This window comes from Takifugu rubripes, chromosome 21 (assembly GCF_901000725.2).
Source record: "Takifugu rubripes chromosome 21, fTakRub1.2, whole genome shotgun sequence".
Classification (NCBI taxonomy): Eukaryota; Metazoa; Chordata; class Actinopteri; order Tetraodontiformes; family Tetraodontidae; genus Takifugu; species Takifugu rubripes.
Window position 1 is genome coordinate 4,972,528 of NC_042305.1, and position 21,011 is coordinate 4,993,538.

The 21,011-nt window shown below is 39.5% G+C and overlaps 3 protein-coding genes across 8 annotated transcripts; 2 read left to right on the forward strand and 1 right to left on the reverse strand.

The window, feature by feature from the left end:
- Positions 1–15: 15 nt before the first annotated feature.
- rad17 (RAD17 checkpoint clamp loader component) lies at positions 16–10,257 on the reverse strand. 3 transcript variants are annotated; one of them, XM_011616951.2, is made up of 17 exons: positions 10,116–10,257; positions 9,653–9,791; positions 8,653–8,835; positions 8,181–8,255; positions 6,921–7,062; positions 6,680–6,816; positions 5,730–5,782; positions 4,235–4,360; positions 3,638–3,707; positions 3,451–3,562; positions 3,202–3,369; positions 2,880–2,983; positions 2,638–2,784; positions 2,343–2,471; positions 2,041–2,161; positions 1,145–1,202; positions 16–534 (listed from the first exon to the last, which is right to left on the reverse strand). In XM_011616951.2, exons 2-17 carry the CDS (start codon positions 9,692–9,694, stop codon positions 363–365), a joined length of 1,839 nt encoding a protein of 612 aa, XP_011615253.1. In that variant the 5' UTR covers positions 9,695–9,791; positions 10,116–10,257; the 3' UTR covers positions 16–362. The 3 variants fall into 3 exon arrangements, with proteins under 3 accessions (XP_011615253.1, XP_029685824.1, XP_029685825.1); XM_029829964.1 differs by having other exon boundaries at positions 3,451–3,565; XM_029829965.1 differs by having other exon boundaries at positions 3,451–3,565; positions 9,653–9,705; positions 10,116–10,254.
- ak6 (adenylate kinase 6) lies at positions 10,123–14,012 on the forward strand. Of its 4 annotated transcripts, XM_029829969.1 has the most exons (8): positions 10,308–10,430; positions 10,507–10,583; positions 10,907–10,953; positions 11,272–11,364; positions 11,580–11,638; positions 11,901–11,934; positions 12,013–12,046; positions 12,152–14,012. In XM_029829969.1, exons 1-8 carry the CDS (start codon positions 10,359–10,361, stop codon positions 12,339–12,341), a joined length of 606 nt encoding a protein of 201 aa, XP_029685829.1. In that variant the 5' UTR covers positions 10,308–10,358; the 3' UTR covers positions 12,342–14,012. The 4 variants fall into 4 exon arrangements, with proteins under 4 accessions (XP_003976108.2, XP_029685829.1, XP_029685828.1 ...); XM_029829968.1 differs by having other exon boundaries at positions 10,309–10,430; positions 11,901–12,046; XM_003976059.3 differs by lacking the exons at positions 10,308–10,430; positions 10,907–10,953 and adding an exon at positions 10,123–10,220 and having other exon boundaries at positions 11,901–12,046.
- Positions 14,013–14,165: 153 nt separating this feature from the next.
- LOC101067868 (ubiquitin-conjugating enzyme E2 L3) lies at positions 14,166–20,591 on the forward strand. The gene is made up of 4 exons (XM_003976060.3): positions 14,166–14,314; positions 18,522–18,617; positions 18,697–18,883; positions 19,291–20,591. Exons 1-4 carry the CDS (start codon positions 14,213–14,215, stop codon positions 19,443–19,445), a joined length of 540 nt encoding a protein of 179 aa, XP_003976109.2. The 5' UTR covers positions 14,166–14,212; the 3' UTR covers positions 19,446–20,591.
- Positions 20,592–21,011: the final 420 nt, after the last annotated feature.

The following is a 21,011-nucleotide window of genomic DNA, read 5'->3' on the forward strand; positions in this document are numbered from 1 at the left end:
AATGCTCAGGAAACGTCAGAGAGCAAATTCACATCATTTTATTCAGAAGCTTCAGAAAAGTAAACATAAATTCAGTGAGTTGTAGGTGTGACATACAACAGAAACACTCAAATCAGATCTGCAGTCCAGTGAGTCCAAGCTCTAAATTGAATGAGTTTCCTTTAAATTCCAGCTCACACAGTAGCAGACTGAACTGGTCTGTAAAATATTTGTACCAACGTTTCAAATGGTATAACCGAACTGTTGCTCCTCATTTTTACATACAGTATCTTCAATAAGTTATTTCAACATTTACAGGGGTAGTATGGAAGACTTACCACAGTATGATTGAAAAGTCAGAGTTTATCTAATCAACAAGCTTATTAGTCACTATCATACTCGTCTATTATCAGATCCTCTTCATCCAAAAGGATATGGTCTGTTACAGGATGAGGAGCCTCAGCCCCATCCTGACATTGTTTGTCCTCCTGTTCTTCCTCAGCATCAATCTTCAGTTCTCCTGGGTCTTTATCCGTCAGAGTTTCCAGTTTTAATCTACACACAGCACACCACAACATTAGCATGAGAACATACAAGTTTAACTCGTCTTCTTAACCACTTTATCCCTTATCTGGGTCACGGGAAGGGTACAAAATTGTTGATGGCAGGGTTCACCCCTGGACAAGTCGCCAATTCATCACAGAGCATTTTTGTGGGTTCAGTACCTTGCTCCAGGGTACCTCAGCAGTGCTCTGAAGGCGGTCTGTAGTAGGTGTCCCCCCTACTTCCAGAACACCTTCCACATTTTGTCTGCACTGAGGGATGAACCGAGAACCCTCTGCTTCTCAGCCCAGTTTCCAACAGACGGAACTAACACTGGGCCAGTTAAACTTTATACTCTACTACAAAACAATAAAAATCAGGATACAAAAAACTAAAAGCCTCATATGAAGCATCTATAAAGGGATGGATTGCTCTTGATTTAAGTGTTTAATGTTGAGAGGGATATTATCTAACGCTGTGGTGCAGAGATTGGGTTGCTTGATGAAAAATAATACTAACTACTACTAGTTCAGAGTATTCTTATCAAACAATTCGTTGAAAATCTTTGTGAGAGGCTCTCACTCAGAATCTTACAGAGATTATGGGAAGGCATAACATGTACCTGCACGGGAATCTTCTGAGAGACATTTGAGCCACATCGTTGATAAATCTTAACTGAGCTGAAAAACAAAACACACAAAATAAAATAAGACAGTGACATATTATTATTAACATATATGTTAATAATTTCAAAAATGAACAGTAAGAAAATATTAATTCATATTTTTAAAAATCAAGCAAAATCCTCATTTCTAATTAATTTAATTGACCTGTTGGCCTTTGTTGTGATTTTAGATATAAAGAATAAAGCATATTTGACTCAACGGGTGCAAAATGAAAGAATCAAGCCAATATAATAGAACCTCAAATATTAATACTGAAATCAATGTTCCCTCTAATTTTTCATGTGTCTGAGCAGACATACAAGTTCCCTGAGCACACTGAGGACCACTGTGAGCAACATCAGATGGGTACGCTGTGGCCACACACCAGTATCATGCTTGTTCAAAACCTTGGATCATAGCAAGTTACATGGCTTATTAAAAGAATCAAATGACAGCAGCACATAAAATGAAAAAGACAAAAATCTTGTTTTTCATGAGATGTGTACTATGTTATATGTGAGAGTCCTGCTTTAACCATAGGAAGAGGACTGCTTTGGCCTGGGAAAAAATCTCACTCGGTTGGTACACTCAGTTTTTCACTCAATGGTACAGAAAACAATATTACTGGTCTAATTAACTAGATTATATCAGTTCTAAAATTAGATATTAATTAATATGTTTCTGTTGAATTTTATTTTGTGTGCTGCATAGATTTTCTTGTGCGCTGAGGATCTGCAAGCAGTGCGCAATTGCGCAAGTGCGCAGCTTAGAGGGAACATTGACTGCAATCAAGAACAGATAATAGAAAGCACAATGAGCAGAAGGTCACGTGCACGGGAGTATGGGGGCGTACCTTGGTTCCTCAGGGGGTTGCTGAGTTTGGGGAGGTATGGCAGCAGTTCAGTCTGCAGACTCACAGGCGTTAAACAGAAGCTCCCAAACAGAGACTGAGCAGCCAGACAGTTCTCTTGGTGCTAATATAATAAAAAACAAAAATCAGTTTCATTAACATTAATTCCTCAGCATAGACTGTATTTACAACACTGTAACTAATTCTGTTTAATGTTTCTCTCTTTTCCCGAGTTCATGATTCCCTGAACTAATCGTTGTTAACGATATACAAATACAAAACATTGCAGCTTAGAAGTTCCTTACATTCTTGTTGACCAGTAGCCAGTTCGGTTTGTACAGTGGTCTGAAGCCAACAGAAGTGTGCCGAGTATTGGAATAAAGAATTCCTCTGGTAGCCACTGATGACCCATAATCCCTCATGGTGCTGCGAGTCTGGACACAACACAGTCAGAGTACTACGTCAGACATGCACTTATTGAAATTAAGCAATAAAAATGGTTGCATTGCTACACTGAAGTGAATCAACACACACAAATGTAGTGCGTCAAGCCAGCAAATACTGTAAATGTGAAACATAAAATGGTTAGAAAAGACTGACCATCCAATTGGCAGCAAGAAGGTCGGCATCAGACTGATACTTGCTGGCCTCGGCCACATCATCCACCTCAGAAAAGAAATCCAGGTAATTCTGATGGAGATACAGGTTGAAGACTTCCCCAGACATGTGTGAATGCTCAACAACCATCTGTCCAGAAGGCAAGTTAACATGAGCGTTAAATCTAGCGTGTTGCTGTTGGCTATCAGTTAAAGGTAAATAAACCAAAACATGAAAAAAAAAACCTCAGGGGTGATTAGTAATGGATCCCTCTGATGATGAGCCAAGTGAGATGGTAGAGCAGGTCCAGGAGCACATTGAGCTGCTTCAGGACTTCCATGATTCCCTCCTGATGATCAGAAATGAATGCAATGACTAAACAATGTATCAATATCCATCATGTGCTTCTAATCCAGGATTTTCTGCTGGAAAAACCTGAATTTTATTGAAGAGGTGCAATGAAAGCTTAATTTTACCAGTACTGCAGTAAAGATGTCAGAGTGTCACACAGAAATTCAGTGAGGACCCAAAAAGGAGGGAAGGATTGTTTATAGAGAAATAACTCACGTTTGCAGTGCAAGATCTTTCCCAGAGCTCGGAACAGGAATAGAGACGCATCCTTGCCCCCAATAGCAGGTTCTTGATCCATCTGTTTTGTTTTTTTAGACCTTTTCTTCTTCATCTGCTTTATTCCAGAAGGAACATGTCTGTCTTTTCTAGTCCACAGTGCTTTATCTGTTGACATGTATAAAAGGATTGTCAAACATTAAAATAAAACTATGCATGATCTACTGTGTGTGTGGTGTGACAACACACCTGGAAATGAAATAAACTGAAGGCTGTTGAGTGCACTGCGAATATCTCCTGAGCTTCCTGAACACAGTGATTCCAAAGCTGCCGCGTCCAAGACACACATCTTCCCACAGCTCTGCTTAGAGGAAATATATATTGCAGGGTATACATAAAAATCAAATATGTCATCAGCATCAAGAATTCTGCTCACCTTTCCTGCCTCCACAGTTGAAATTCTAGTCAAAACCTTCATCATTGCAGTCGGAGCCACAGGATTAAAACTGGTGGCAAAAAAAACCCAAAACAACAAAGGTCTATCACAGACACTCAGTGTAAAACACTAGAATTAAATTTTTGTTTAATAATAATAATGAAGAATGCTAAAAAAAAATTCTGAAAAGAACATTCCTAAATTCGACAAGCAGCTATTGGAACAATTGGATATTTTAGTAAACAGACACACTTGACACCTATCAAATGACATGATCTATGAATTAAATATCAGAATACTTATTACTAAAAATTGATCGCAGGCAAAATATGATTATATTACATTTTAGCACTGATCTACTACAAATCCAATTCATTATCTCTTTAGTTTTTATAGCATCTGTTACAATCAAAATTTCTAGAAACTTTACAGAAACCCAGACCCTAAACCCCCATCCCCCAACAAGCAACAGTGGCAAGGAAAAACTCCCCTCTCAGAGGAAGAAACCTTCAGTAGGACCAGGCTCATAGGTGGTGAGCTGCTGCTGAAGGGCAGAGGAGAAGGGGGAGGACAGATGTTGTTTTTGCATTAACTAACCTGATATTAGTGATGTTCAGCTCCTCTTGGAGATCTTTGGGGAAAAGAGAGCGTGAGCTGCTGTCTCTGTTGACACTGTCTGACATTATGAAGACCAGTGGGCATCGGCTGCTCCTCACAAACTGCCTGTAGAACACACGACATTTGCAAATACATGATGACCATCCAACTCCAAATTAATCTAAACTCCCAGGAAATTGAAAAGAGAATTTTAGAAAGAGGTTTGCTATTCAATTACTGTGGTTGTTATTGCCATTTTTGCTTCTGCTTTTACAGTTTCTATTTTCCTTGCAGATGTAATGTGCCTTATCATCAGTGTCAATATTTTATGTAACTTTGTAATGTAAATTTTATGTAACAAATGTTGACATGTTGCTGAAGTTTATGAACTTCTCTGTATATGTGGCATCGACTGCACGTCTGTACGTGTCAAGGAGAGGGATCCCTCAGAGGTAGGACCTCTTGCAGATTATATACTTTTTCCTACTACTTTTTGAATGTATATATTTTATGTACAAAAATGCAATTTGGGCAGGATTTGAGGATATGCTGTGAATGGTCCCCTCGTAGACATTAAGAATTGTCCCCCAAACAATCCTATGTTGTCTTGGATGTGTGCCAAGATAATCTGTTTCAGTCTCTGAAATAACATCCCCAGGGATTATTCTGCTTCACCATGATTCAGTGTAGGGGTGGAATTGGGCAAGAGAAGCTTCTGTCTGGAAACTTCTCTTTTTTTCCCCCAAATAATCTTCAAACAATTGAATTTATTACAGCTGGACTCCAATCAAGCTCTACAACATCCCAAAGATAACAAAGGGAATTGCATGGACCCCATACTAAAAAGTGTCAAAGCAAATTGTCTACAAGTCAATATTTAATTGAGTTTTTTGGTTTTTAAAAAGAATTGCAAAAAACAATGGAAAAGTTATATTCTCACTACATTACTTTGGGGTATTAAAGGCGCATGTTATGCTGCTTTTGGGCGATTTTGTATACGCTTTATTGGACACCTAATACTGGATCTGAGGTCTCCTTCCCCGAATTCCACCTTGGTGCAGAATTTTAGCCACCAGAAGCCAGTCCCGATGAACTTTAGGACAGGCCTAAATGAGGAGAGAGGCAGGCGGGGATGCAGGGTGGGGGTGTCTGGCCTTGTGCCACTGTTTACACTGGATGGATCTCTTGGGGGGGTGGGGGTTTTGGTTCATGCAGAGGAGGCCGATATATGTAAATTACTGAATTAATTAGCCCATTTTACCAGTGGGTGGGCTACAGAGAGTGCAGGACTCGTTGGCTTTCTTCATTCTGTCATTATTGTTGTTGTTGTTGTTAATATTAGCCAGTATGTTTTCAGATAATGCTTTAAACAAAAATAAAATGCAACATGATTACAAAAATAAAAGGTCTAAAAAGTTCTAGAGGCACTTTTGTGACCACATTTAAAATGGGCTGGTGTGAAAGCATTTATATTAGGAGTGACACATGACTTTACCTCAGGATATCATGCAGGCTTCCATGTTGTCTGAGGAACTGGTTGGGAAAATCCTTAGAGAGGACAAGTAATAACTAGAATAAGTCAGGCATGAATACAAAGAAATTATTTTGATAGATAATTGAATGCAGGATAATTGATCTGATATTGCCCAGTAAACAAAATAAGCTGCTTATACAGTAGTTGTAATTAATATTATACCATGTGAAATAATGGCACTTTCAAATGTGATGCTGGACCACTGTCATAACAGTTATCATGTTGTTACAACATCTTTAAATAAATTGAGACTAGGGACCGCAATAAGACAAGGTGTGTTTCTGAATCTGAGTTTTGTTTCCTTTTTACATGTAAGCACCATTTCCAGTAGCAAAAGCAGTGATGAAGTGTGTGTGCAGGCAGATCTTTGTGATACAGAAATTAGAAAATACTCACATCAGTTTTCACTGCAATGACATGTCTGCATTTTACATTGAAATACAGAAAATACATTGTACATCCAAACAAAGGTAAAAAAAGAAAGTTTTTCAGCTCCCAAAGTGTTCCTTTCAGCTCCTAAAGCACAGGGTAATGTGATCCCTCCAACTAACCGAGGTCAGCTGGAGGCATCTCAAAATATAACTCTGACATCCTGAATACACTGAATTACAATAGTCTACCTGAAAGTAACAAAGGCTGGATGAGCTTTGTAGCTTTATTCAGAGTCAGTCAGTTCTGAATATGCCACCCAGAGAATGGATGTAGTCAGCTAATTCCTTATTGAGGAATAAATTGCAGCATCCATTTTCCAACTTGAGTTTTTGAAACATGGAGTTACGTTCAAATTTAAAATAGGGATGACATAAGGAGCTTAATTTAGAGGTCAGTATCGTGGTCTAGTTTTAATAACCCATCAACAGAGAACCTCATCTAACTGAGTATTTACTGGAATTATATTTAAGGTTACATACCTCAACTAATATAAGCTTCTTGTCTGTAGTTCCATCATCACCTACAATCTTCAACCAGTTATATTTGTTGGCTCTGAGTAAGAATTCCCTGAATTGTGCAGACTGGGAGCTGTATGATAAGCCGTTCATTCTAAACTCTGAGAAAAAAAAGGACAATTAGAGGCACAATAAAAGGAATAAAGAGAAGTGGAACCTGTGAAAGGGATGAAGGGATGTCTATATATGTATGGATAGTTCTTACCATACTGACTACTACTACTGTATGACTCCATGTTACTTGAGTTTGTCCACTCGTGGATCCTGATACTCAGCTCTTGCGCCAAAACACGGACTGTGGTGGTCTTTCCACAGCCTGATGGTCCTGTAAGCAGCAATATACCACCCTGTAGATCATAAAGACAAACTTTCAATTTCACTCAAGCCCCAGCAGAGAGTCTTGAGCACTATCAAGAAACCCAAAGTGAACCAAATTGTCAGAGGCCAGTAGGGTAATTTTCACAAAATCTGGTACACATGATCTGAATGCTTACAAATAAAAACTCAATAACTAATCCATATAGATCCAATATATAAAGTTACACATATATACCTTCATTACTGACAATTCATTGAAAGCCCTGTCACCCCATCCTGCCTTTGGAGGGTTATGTGTGCCACAAAGGCCCTTGAAGTTATGTTGACAGAGCAGGTTAAGTCCCAAATGCAGAATGCAAAAACACCAAACAGATTAGCCAGATGAGAGGGCCTATTGGTGATCTTATATTAGCCATGGGAGAGAGCACATCAGTGAGGGGGCAAGTGACCAGGCCTTTAATTTCAACCAAAAACAGTGACATGGACCCCTGCCATCCCCCAATGGCAGCAGAAGAAGGGCGGGACCTTGGGAGTCCAATCCTCTGTTGCAACAACTTCCCCTAGGGACACTGCATGTCACCGCTTTGTTGAGGTGGTGTAGGCTGAGTGATGGCAACAGGATATAGTGACATCCCATCAACACACAACTTGATGGTTCCAATCTCTTCAATAGGAGCTGGTCACTTCTTTCCTAGAGTTGCACTAGGTGAGAGACAGAAAACCTGAGACTGTCTTGACACTGGAGTTCTAACTGGTAAATGAGAGGATTTCTTCATGGAATGTGTCCTGATTGTTGTTTACGTGTATGCACCAGAGCACAGCCTTGGTGGCAGATTAAAAATGTAGGTTTTTCAAAAGCCTCAAGCTGCTTCTTTTCCATATAGAGAGGAGCCTGCAGAGGTGGTTTGGGCATCTGGTCAGGATGCCTTCCAGATGTGTGGAGAGGTGTTTTGTGCATTTACAGCCAAGACAAGACCATTGATGTTCCCCTTGAGAACCTGGATGGGGAAGTTGTGGAGAGGGTGGTCTGGACTTAACAAATGAAATCACTACTCCCGTAACCTGGACGTGGACAAGTGGAGGAAAAACTAAACAGGATGAAACAGTTCAGGTTGTGCTAACAGGCAATGAAAATAAAGTAAAGCACCTTTGATGTGGTAGTATGAATTCTTAACCAGTTTTCCACCTCTTCAATCTTCTTCTTGTGGACAGCTAACTCAGCCTGAGAGAAACAGACATTGTCACCGTTAGCAGGTTAGTTAACTGATTAAAAAAGAAAAACACTAAATAACTGAAAAGTGTCTCATTATCAGCAGGGACACTGTTAAGTAGTAGAATATCAAAATACCTAATGAGCAAAAGGTCATAATTAGGTATAATAAATAGCTATACCTAACAAAATACCTTTTTACTTTGAATTCTAAGTAATTTAAGAAACAACTCATTATTCAGTTGTTGGTAAAATTACCGGTATGTGTAGATGAACACACATATATTAACTGTTGTCAGATTCTTGTCAAAGACCCCTTGGAATATTCCTAAATGCCTCCATCATCCTCAATGCCCTAACAGTGAAAATTTTCTTAATCAAATGTAATCAAATGCAAACTGGCACAAACCTGACAAGATGGTGAGTATCTGTCAACCCAGGGCTCATCCTCATCTGTCTGTGATTGCTTATTCGGCCGGTAAAATATTTGATCTGAAGAGCTGGCATCTCCCTTCCTCTTTCTGGGCCGTTTGACCTCATTTTTATGCTGCAGGGGTAAATCGGTGAAGGACGGATCTACCCAGCGGTTATGCTGTTACAAAACAATAAAGAGTAACCAAGTTATCAGAAATTAATCATTTATCCACCTGAAACTGTCTAAAAAGAGTTTCCTAGTGTTGTTATCACTCAAAAGCACAGGAACCTAGACCTGTAAAGTATGTTAGGGTGCTTTCACACCAGGAAGAGTTTGGTGCACTTTAATCAGATAAGAAATAATAATCACCTAAAATATAATAATATCATGCAGAACATAAAAGTGAATTCTAGTCCACTTGTAAATGGGGATCTTGGTTCCCTTACACTTAAACGCTTAGGCAATTTGCTTACAGCATGAATGCAGATGGACTATTCAGTGAAACAAAGTGACATAGAGCAAAAGTTAATTGGAAATAACACATCTAGAAAATGGCTTGCTGGCAGATGTGGAACAGTGAGGAGGTGCGGATGTCCATGATCTTTGTTTGTTTTTGTGGTGAACAAACCAAATGAACGGGGATGGATTTCTGGCCAATTTAAGGGCCGGGTTTTGTTCTTCCTCTTATTTTTGTCTTTCTTGTCAATGTAAATTTTAGGCAATGCCATCCAAAAAGAACAGCTTTTGCAACTGCGTGATGTCCCCAGAGCTTGATCCACTTTCAAATGTGCAGTGTGAAATTGAAGTGTGGGGTCAATATCCACACTAAATGAGGGCGTGAAATGAGTAGAACAGGGTCCCTTGGACCAACAATACCATCTCTGCACAGCCTGTACCTGTGCACCATGTAAGCCCTAGCCTCTAGACACTTCATGTCACTTATTTAGGAATATCTGGAAAGTGCACATTTAAGCTGAAAACATTGTTTACTCACCCTTTTTGCAGCAGCTTTATCCCCCACAGTGAGCCAGTCCATCCTTTACCATGCTAATTGGCATTGATGGTAAAAGTTAAAACACAGACCCAGAGAACCAACGATGCAGTGTAGTGATGTCCGCTCAATACAACAAACCCTAGTCAAAAACACAGGTATCATGCTGTTCACAGGATTTTGAAAACTTTATTTCGAACATGTGGAAATAACAGAGCAAACAAAGAAACTGTATAACACAATAACAGCAGCGTAGCGATGTGCACAAAAGAGATGCATATGTTTATTAAATTCTGCTCCATCGAAATAATGAATTGTAGTTTTGCTCTCTTTTGTTATTTCACAGCGGCCTGATTAAGTGCACATGTGCGTGCATTTCTTTCGCATCAGATAATTGAATGTGACACCGGTTGACCTTAACTGATATTAGCTGATGAAAGGCTGATGATTCCCTGTTTTAACTCACCGTTCAGATTTCAGCGTGTTTGAAAGGGATGTCGCTGTTTCCTTCCTTGTTCCTGTTGCTAAGGACCCGAGTTCGAGCCACGAAAGTTAAAATTTACGACACAAGGTAAATTTATAATACATTAAGAACAGTATTTTCTTCTTCTTTTCTTTCTTTAACCAACTAAAATAAACGGAAACAACTATTATTTACTCCCACAGCCGTAAACTGTTCACTGACGTAAAACTAACGTAAAACGTGCACATGTGTTTTTATAAACTGTGTAATACTGGCCAAAAGAGGAACCCACGTTTTCTGTTTGACACACGTTTACGGGTTTGTTTGTCATATTTATCGTACATTTTAAGAAGTTATTATTATTTCGGTTTAATTTTATTGTCGTGTTTTTAAGGTTGCTGTCCTCATATCACAATTTGGTCCAAACTCGTGTTATGACAATGGTGAAGAGGCCAAACATTCTGTTAACAGGTAAAATAAAGCGATGTTCGCTGAACAGTTGGCATAGTTATTATCGCACTGCTCTTCTCAAAATAATAACAGTCACGAAATATATATTTTCCAGTTGACCATCTGGGCATGTTTAGAATTACTTCATGTATACTATGCAGGGATAATGCATAGTTATGGTTAATGTCAGTAGAGCCCCCTTGGTAATTTGTCTTATGATATTTGGGCAGCCTTTTGTAGTCTTAATGGAAAAGCAACTCCGTGAGAGAGGAGAGCGGCAGTAGGAACAACTTGCAACAGCGTTCATTGTAAAAAATAAAATAAAATATATATATACCTTCTAGAATGTACCTTGGAGACATCATAGGAAGGAACAACATTTGTGGTGAAGGCATGTAAGAATTAAAATTTTGGCAGTTGTCTATATCTCCATTACACCTGTTTTACTTTCAATTGTAATAATGCAAGTAAAACTACTACCAATTATCTTTTGAATAGATTGGTATCATGAAATGTGACTTTGAGCTAACAAATATTATCATGTATAATTGTTATTGTACTAGTGAAGAACAGCCCAGCAATTGATAAAGGAAGGAATGAGATAGGGCGTCAAATGAAGTGGGAGATGGCACAAATGTCTTGAATGTGTTTTTAATATTTTGCCCAAACATCTTTGTGTTTTTTAAATTTTGAATTTTGTCTGGCACAGGAACACCTGGTGTTGGAAAAACTACCTTAGGAAAGGAGCTGGCTGAGCGGACGGGTCTAACTTATGTTAATGTAGGAGATTTGTCTCAGGAAGGTGAAAAAACACAAGAAAAATCTGAGTGACACAACAACGTATAAACCAAGCTTTTGTTTTAAGGTCCTCAGTGCTGCAGTTTTATGTGTTCCTCTCTTTAATACCAAATTGAAGATAATATTTTTCAATCAATCATTTAAAAGATTGTGTAAATGAATACAGATGCTTAATGAGATTATAATCTTACTTACAATTTTCATGATTCTTCATCTCAGGACAATTATATGATGGTTATGATGAAGAATATGAGTGTCCTATCTTGGATGAGGACAGAGTGAGTACCACAAGCAAGTTTTTATCCTACTTCTGAAAATTGACAAAAAATAAGGATGGGCCCCAAATTGCCACCAGTGCGTGCCCAGTAGCTAACTCACTGCAGTGTCAAATATCAAAGTTAACATATAAAGACTTGGTTAAGATGTCCACACCACCTTTGTGGTGTCACAGAGTTTTAGATCATTTAAAAATGTATTTAATTTCTACTCATAATACAAGTAGATTTGTGGATGTCTCATGCAAACAGTGTGTCTTCATAGGTGGTGGACGAGCTAGAAGACAAGATGGAAGAAGGTGGTGTTATTGTGGACTATCATGGGTGTGACTTGTTCCCACAGCGCTGGTTCAATATTGTATTTGTCCTTCGCACAGATAACACCCAGCTGTACACACGATTGGAGAGCAGGTACTTCCATTTTAGTCTCATGCTGTACAGTGAAATTAATTCTTTAAGATTTGTATTTGTAAAGGTGTAATTTTCTTTTCTCTAACTGTCTGCCTTCCCTGTCAGGGGATACACGGGGAAAAAGCTGCAGGACAATGTGCAGTGTGAAATTTTCCAAACCATCTATGAGGAGGCTATGGAGGCATACAGTGAGGAAATTGTTCACCAGCTGCTGAGCAACACACCTGAGGATCTGGAGCACAACCTGGCACAGATTGTCCAGTGGACTCAGCAGTGGATGAAGGATCATAACTAAACTTTCAACCTTCTCAGCCTGGCGTAAATAGCAAGATTATCAACAAAGGCCATATGGAGAATTGAATCATAAAGGTTATTTTCAATCTGTATGAACTGAATTTTCTCATATTTTGTCAACTCTGTGACATCTTTATTTTTAGTGATCTGTTATATCGGCTTCAATTTTTGCTTTTATTCATTTTATTTACCTACAACTTTACTTTTCTTGTCATTTTGACAATCAACTTGCATTACAGACTTAAACATTGCATTTATACACCTGCTGGCAATGTCTGCTTTCCTAATGGACCACCTTGTAGACAATGTGAGTGCCCCCATTTCAACTTCAGATCAAGGCAGACTGCTGGTTATTTACAGAATTTAACAGTCATGATGTATATGATGCTCGGAACTAAAGAAAACGGATACGGTGGGAGTCTTTGGGCCCAAATGAATGACCGATCGATGAGGCAGTGGATCAAGTATAAAAGGACAATTAAAACAGAAACATGCCTTTTGTATGTCCTGATGGATAAAGTGAAGTGAATTAGACCTGAAACGTATAGGTGTGTGGCTAATGAACACCTTTAAATTGTTTTTAGCATCGAGTTCTAGACCATATTAAAGCTCACTCGTATTTTTCTTTTGTCACATCTGTTGATTTACTCTGAAATGGAATCTTTACCAAAGCTTGTAGATACAGCTTCATCCCACTAGTTTATTTACTGTTTGTTTCAAGGCATTGAGTTTTTAGATATGATGGAACTATTGTACAGTGGTTAGCACTCTTACCTCACAGCAAGAAGGTTGTGGGTTTCATTCCCCTGGTTTTCTTTGTGGAGATTGCATGTTCTACCTCATCTCCACATGGTTTCTCTCCAGAATCTCCAGTTTCCTCCCACAGTCAAAACACGTGAATTTGGGGTGAATTGTTTGTGTGTGTGAGCGTAAATGGTTGTGTGTCTTTCTATTCTGGTCCTGCGATGAACTGCAACTTGCTTTGACCCCACATTTCCTCCAAAGGCAGCTAGAATAGGCTCCAGCTCAGCGTGATCCCCGTAAGAGAAGAAATTGTTAGAAAATGGATGGAATTTGTAGATGTTTTGCATGAATAGCTTTATTATCATGCTGGCATCTGAAAAATATCAGTCCATATGCTTCCAGCAGAACAGCTCAGATATCGGTTTCAAACTGTGTAGAATAACATATAAAATATAATGCGATAATACAATTTACATCAACGTTTCTGCACACTTGCAGACCTTGCAAGAACAATGGTGGTGAATGTACATTTTAATTTGAAAAGTCACAACGATTCAAATAATAATCAAATAACCACTTTTGTCTGTTATTGATACTGTGATATCCTGTTTTCCTTCAACAATTCAGTTAATTTAGGATGATATTCTCAATGGGAAAATTGAAATAGTTTGTTACCTTAGTTGTATTTTAGTTTGTAACATTTAACTTTACTTTAAAAAAAATCTAAAATCTGATTTTGTTTCTTTCTTGTTTTTAGTTCCATTTACTTTGATAACGCTGCCTTAGTTTTGTGTTTTATTTAGTTGGTTTATGTCTGAAATATTTTTTTAGATTAGGCTAAATGCTGACTTTAAGGGACTTTGGATTGACTCTAATGATGTGATTGTAACTGACACTATAGAAATAAAGATTCATTTAATAAAAAGAAGCTGAGAGACAACAACGTAGAGGTCAAATCTAGACATTATCCATATATAACATTCTATAAGATCCCATTCTAACCTATAAATATCCTATTCCAATATTAATGTAGTTAACGCGGCAGAGATCAAGTTTATAGTTGAAGCGCATGATTGAGAGAATTTACTGCAAACTAACTGATTAAAAAACGAGCTTCCGAAAGTCTGAATGAACGTTTGTGCTGCGGCCGATGGCTGGTCCTCAGCACGCCAGCCGCGGTGCATTCTGGGAACACATAACAAGATGTCGGCGAGCAGGAGGCTGGCCAAGGTAAATCTCCCGAACCCGTTATTTTTCCGTTGGTTATATGTGTAACCTGTGAGTGGTAATGCTATACCAGAACTCCTTGGGTCTTTGCCGAAGAGAACATACTTTTTTTTTTCAAAGACGACGGATTTAAAGTCAATTTTGGCTGTGAACGTTATCAAAGCAAGAGGTCACAACTGGTCACCGAGCCAACAAAATATCCCTGCTGGGCAGTAAAGCACCGGCAAATTAGGCTACACCGTCGAGAAATTGTCTTCCTAGTGGAAGGTGGGGAAGACGGTTGTGTTTACTCACAACGAATGTGGCGTAGGAACAGGTCGTTTTACCGAGGGACATTAGATTTAACCAGTCTAGCCAGTTTTAATGGCACAAGGCGTTTTCTAGTCATCTAGCTAACTTGCTAACCCGTAGCCGCTTTTCAGCTAGCTAACGACCAAGTGTAGTTCCCCGTTGTACAACCGGAACTAAACCTGTCGTTTTCTATTGGTTTAAAGTGGCGTTAAGTTTCGCCTGTGTACCATAAAACGAAAATAAAACAAATTTTCCGTTCCGATTCCCCATAAATCTTTGGATTACAGGGTAATAGGTCACTTTAGTTGTCTCTACAACGGGTATTTTTAGCTATTGTCAAATCGTATAGATATGTAGAAACTGCGTTTTGAAAATTAAAAAAAACATCTTATTTAAAATCCAAAATGCAATTTAATAAATTTAAAATGCTCACTGCTCAGCTCTCTCCTACACACACACACACACACACACACACATATATATACACATACATACATACACACACACAACCTTTTGGTGGTGTCTGTCTGGTTTCAATTATTGATATTTGCACAGATGTTTGGGGTTTTTTTTCTTTTAAATCTACACACTGTAACAATTGTGAATTTTAAAATGAGGTCTGTTTGAATTTGAAGTTATTTGCAGTTGGCTATACGATGACCTATACTAAAAGGTCATTTCCCGTAACCATACTGGTTTGAAATTAAACAAGATGGTCTAATAGTGTGCTTTCAATTTTAAATGGTGGCATATTGGCAAATGTTCAAGAAATAAATTTAATATTGGCTTCACAAACCCCAGCCACTGGAGTTAAGATGTCCTGTTGTACGTAAATAAAAAGAGAACATATTTATTTTGAAATTCTTTGTAACCTCTTTTCATTTTAACATGATGGAAATATGGGATTTTTAATGGTCAGGCTTATAAATCCCAATTGGTTTATTTTTAGCTTTAATGCAAATATTAACTCATTTTGAATTTGATTCAAAAAGGCCTGGAATAGGCACATGTGTTACCACAACTGTGTTCCCTCATTTTAACACCTAGCAAGAGTTTAGGAACTGAGGACTGGGAACTGTTGAAGCTTGTTGGGTGGAATTCTTCCCCTTTCTAGCCTGGTGTGAGACTTCCCATGCTCAACAGTCCCGCGTCACTGTTGTTAGGTTCATAATGGCCTGCACATTTTCAACCGGAGATGGGACTGGGCTTCAGCAGGCAAGTTTACTCCCTGCACCTCTTTACTGTTGGAGCACATGCAGGGTGTGTCTTGGATTGTCTTGCTGAGATAAGCAGCACTGTCCCTGGAAAAGCCAATGTTTGGATGGCAGCACATGTAAAACCTGTTGGCTTTATTGGTGCCTTTGCATATGTGTCAGTCACTCGTGCCATGACCACAGGTGCACCCCGTACATCACAGGTGTGCAGGTGTAGGCTGTAGACCCATGCTCTGTTCATCCTCTGTCCGCCTGGAGGACACTGCATCCAGGTTTTCCCAAACCAGTTTTAGATGTTCAGGCCCAGAAAAACCAGCATTAAACCTGACAGCTAGCTGTTGTTCTTTGGGTCTGCATGTAGAGATTTAAGTTCCTCATATATGTAAACACAACCTGTATTCCTGAGCCCACCATCTGCTGCTGGCAGGTTTTAATGCAGGTGACCTAAAGGGTCAAAGTTCATGGGCATTGAGTGTTGAGTCTTGAAGGTATTTATCCAGATTCCCTTTGGATGAGATTATGGAATGCAAATGATTGTAGTACTATTTGTACTAGATAATAAGGGGAAACAATGAGTTGTAATTCCATGAAGACTTTAAATAGATAGCCACAATCATCCCTACTGGCCAAGTATGATCTCTCTCACACACACACACACACACACACACAGGGAATTAGCTTGTCCTGGATTAATGTCAAGGATCCAAAACAATAAAAGTAACTCAGCAGTTGAAAATTCTAGTGCCATCCTCAGGCTGCTCTTGGGTTGTTGTTTGCTTTTTGATTCGAGCATAAAAGTTCATTAACTGTCTTTCAGGATGTTCACGCGACATTTGAAAAAAGATTTATGGCCTCACCCTGACCATAACTGCATGTTAGTCTGACTTGTATTGATGCGCTATCTGTCTAACTGAAACACGCAGGCCTCGATTTGCTCTGGCATGTGTACACCTTAATCAGAGTTAAACTAGACAATGTATGTGCGTGTGATCAGCAACCCCCACGCTGGCATAATAGCCCGGAACAAAAACATTCAAGAAAGCTGGCATTAACGTAAGGCCTTCCTGTCTGCCTTGAGCATGCATTTTATCTGCACTAGTAACATGTACATTGTGTATGAGATGAAGAAATCTGTACAATCATCCATATTTTTCTTGTTCAAAATGCTGCTCTGATGCCAGATTCCAGACTCTTTATCACGTAACGTAATATGTCTTTTGGAAAGGGGGCTGTATTAACCCACAGAAAAGACACATATCGCCACCTAGTGTTGAAGAGGACATATCGGGAAAAGAAGGAATTCCAACCCGTATAATGTGTGTGGGTGTGTGTGTGTGTGTGTATAAACGGGATGTTGGAGTGCATCTAAGGTGAAGTGTACTTGTCCTAGTGTTTCATTCATGGGTGCCCTGTAGGGATGAGGCGGTATTGGCTTCCAATACAGGGATAATTCACAGATTGGAAATTTCTGATGCAACCTTTCCAAGCCATCAGTTATGTCTTTGTCAGCTGAAATGACTCCACAAGTGATTCCTGCCACCTATTCTGATGCTACAATCTATAGAAGGGATTTCCTGACTGGAGGCATGTCTGAGGACATGAGAGAATGGAGCCACTGTTTGCAGCTAGCTGGCTAGCATTAGGCAACACTTGTGCTAGCGAACATTTGCACACAACATCTCTGCTGCGTATACACCCGAAACATCACAAAGTAAGACTGTTATGTACAAATGTGTATTGTGTCAAAGCTCAGTTGTGACGTACATTACCATTAACGTAATCAAAAATGTAAAGAAAAAAAAAAAAAAACGTGTGAAAGAGAATGACAAATATTTATCCAGGTGGCAGAAAGATGTCAGGAATAACTTCTGGGCTTGTTTCCAGAAACGGATTTTAGGATTTCCTGTTTCTCTGACTTCCTTTTCTGACCTCACAGTTCTCTTTTTTGGACATACATGCATGCATACATACATGCATATATGTGCCTATAGAAAGGAGTTTATTACAGCCTCAGAATAGTATCAGTTCGGCAGACACACAAATCCAAGCATTGGGATCAGATCGGTGTTGAGAGCTGATCCTGTCATCTACTCCATATCCTTTACATTGACACAGACCAACGACTGTCTGTGTCAATGTAAAGTGCGAGGCTATATGTCTCCAGCCGTCCACATCAATGGTAGTCACAATGTTCAAGTCAAAGGCAGCTGCACTTCGTGTGATCCAGCAATGACAATTAAGAGAAATTGGATGGACAAAGTAATCAGATATTGTTCTAACAGTTATCAGATATTGTTCTGGAGGTTGCAGGAGATTCTTGAAATAAATAATTTTTCCAATCTAACGGGAGCATCTTGATGGGGATTCTTGATGCACATGGTCACACAATTGCCCATGTTTGGTGACCATGGATACAAACTCATAGATGTAACAAATTACATTTTTTACCATTGATGTGTTCCACTTGATCCTGTTTTCCTCACATGCACTCCACAAACCACCAAAATAAAATTAAAAAATCATATTTATTATATATCTAGTAACATCAGGGTAACACTAACAAAACATCTGGGCAGACTGATTATTTTAGCAAAATACATAGTTTCTAAACATTGATGAAGCTTTGCTTCTGTTCATTTCCAGACTAGGACCTGACCTTCTGTCTTATAGCTGGGAAATCTTTAATATATGTTGTGTATTTGCAGGAACTTGAGGAGATCCGTAAGTCTGGAATGAAAAACTTCAGAAACATTCAAGTTGAGGAATCAAACCTATTGTCATGGCAAGGACTCATCGTCCCTGTAAGTGCTTTAAGGCACGATTACATATATACTGTAGCTACCAAAGTTTGTTTAACAAACATCCTCTGCTCTCTTCCAGGACAACCCTCCTTATGACAAAGGTGCTTTCAGAATTGAAATAATTTTCCCCACTGAATACCCATTTAAGCCCCCCAAGATCACCTTCAAGACAAAGATTTATCACCCCAACATTGATGAGAAGGGCCAGGTATGTTTGCCCGTGATCAGTGCAGAGAACTGGAAGCCTGCCACCAAAACTGACCAAGGTGGGTACGTCGGTGCGTCCGTGCTGCACCTGAACCTTTTCATACCGAGCAGATGGAAATGTCACAGTCCGAGTGTCGGTTCCGTTCCTGTCAAAGATTAAATGTGTTCATTAAGGCCCCGAGCCTGAGGCATTTAGAGCCCAGCTCCTCACAGCTGAAGGTTGTTATGTACTTGGCGGGGACATGCTGCACTGTCGCCTTAGTTGTATTTCCATTAAAAGAATTGCCAGTATAAACGACATTCATCTGAGTACAACTGGTGTATAGAAACTAATATACCTGTAGAGACTTGAGCTTGTCTAAAACTATACTCAGCCAGCTCATCTATCCCCACGCTTGTCATCGTTTTGCTCTAAACGTAACCACTGAGAATAATATTCCAACGTTGTGTGTTTGTTGTTTTGCAGTAATTCAGTCCCTCATTGCACTGGTGAATGACCCCCAGCCAGAACATCCCCTGAGGGCAGATTTAGCAGAAGAATACTCAAAAGACCGTAAAAAATTCTTGAAGAATGCTGAAGAGTTTACAAAGAAACATGGTGAAAAGCGGCCAATGGACTGAGCACCCGATGAGATCACCTATAAGCCCCATCTCACTCGCTCAATCAAATGTCATGTTTCTGTCACCTCTACTGTCCCTCCCCTCACTCGGTCTTCTTGCTCACCCCTTCCACCCCTTTCTTCCCACCCTCACTTGTCCTCCCTGCACATGGCAGTTGGAGGGCAGCATCCTTTTGCATCCAGGACTCTCTGAGAACCAGACAGCTTTCTCTCCCTTCTCCTCTTCCTCCTCAGCCATGAGTCTCCTTCTTGTCCTTCCTTAATGCTGAAAACAAAAAGCTCTGGAACTGTCCACACGACAAGTTAGATGCAAATATTCAGTAATGTTAACTTTCTTCTGTATCAGTCACTCGTGTTAAATAGCCCTATTCCCTAGAATTGTTTTTCTGAAGTATTTAATTTTTGCAGAGCAGGAAATGGTTTGATTTTTCATCCTATCCTTCATTATCACCAGTGATCTTTTAATCAAATAAAAGTGACTGAAAGAAGTTGTAGATAGGACCTGTAGGTGTGTGCTGACTGATCTACTTTCCTTACTCACCTACTTCTGTACTTCTTTTCCGAAATTACAGAATATAAACGACTTGCACTGTTGTTTCTGTTGACTATAATTTGGACAATTGTAGTGTGAAATCAGTGCAAACACTTCTGGTGTCGCATTCAAAATTCAGGTTTTAGAAAAATAAAAGACAAATGGCTCCTTCCACTGGTGCTCCACTGCATTAAAGGATTCTTAGTTTCACTCATCATGAGCTAATGTCCAAATTCTATCATTTTGGTTCAGCCCTGAGAAAACTGCTTGTGTGTGAAGGACTTTTTTGTGTAATTGGGCTTTTTCTTGCATGTCTTTAATGATCAGGCACTCCAGTTTAACGCCTCCTCCACTCACTGAGACATGCCATATAAGATTTACTTTGAGCTGCTCGACTGAACGGGCACTAAACTCACAGGGAGTGGGGAGGATACACTCCAGATGGAGGCTCAGCTCCTAGAAGGTGTGACAGAGCAGAAGCTGCAGAGTGCCAGCTGTGCAGGGATGTCAGGACATGGAAAAGGGACTTTATGGCCAAAAAACACCGTGTAACAACTGTTTGATCTGCTCCCGATGTTGTTTCATAATAAACATTGCTGGCCGTTTGGCTTCACTGTATGTCTGTTAGTCACATGAATGTGTTTATCTGCGTGCTTAAACCATTTCTCCAGATGAACAGTTGAAAACCAGAGCCAAAAGGACGTAAATATAGCACGTTGGCCCAACTCATGTTGTTTGCCCCATCTAATGAAAATAATTCTTCAAAACAAAAACACGTCTGATGGCTGACAGTCTTTTCTACAATCATTGACCATCGTTGCCATGAGGTTAACCTGCAGGAACAATCTGGTGAGAATTTGCCTGAGGACTCTGTGAAGGAGATCTTCTGGCTCCACTAGAGGCCATTACTCCATTAGCTGGGTTTCTATCTCCCTACTCTGGCCATTTTTAAAATGTGGTCATAAAAATCACTTCCTTTTTCCCCGTTCATGTCGTCAAAGATTGACCTAAACGAAGAAAGAGAGGCTCACAAAC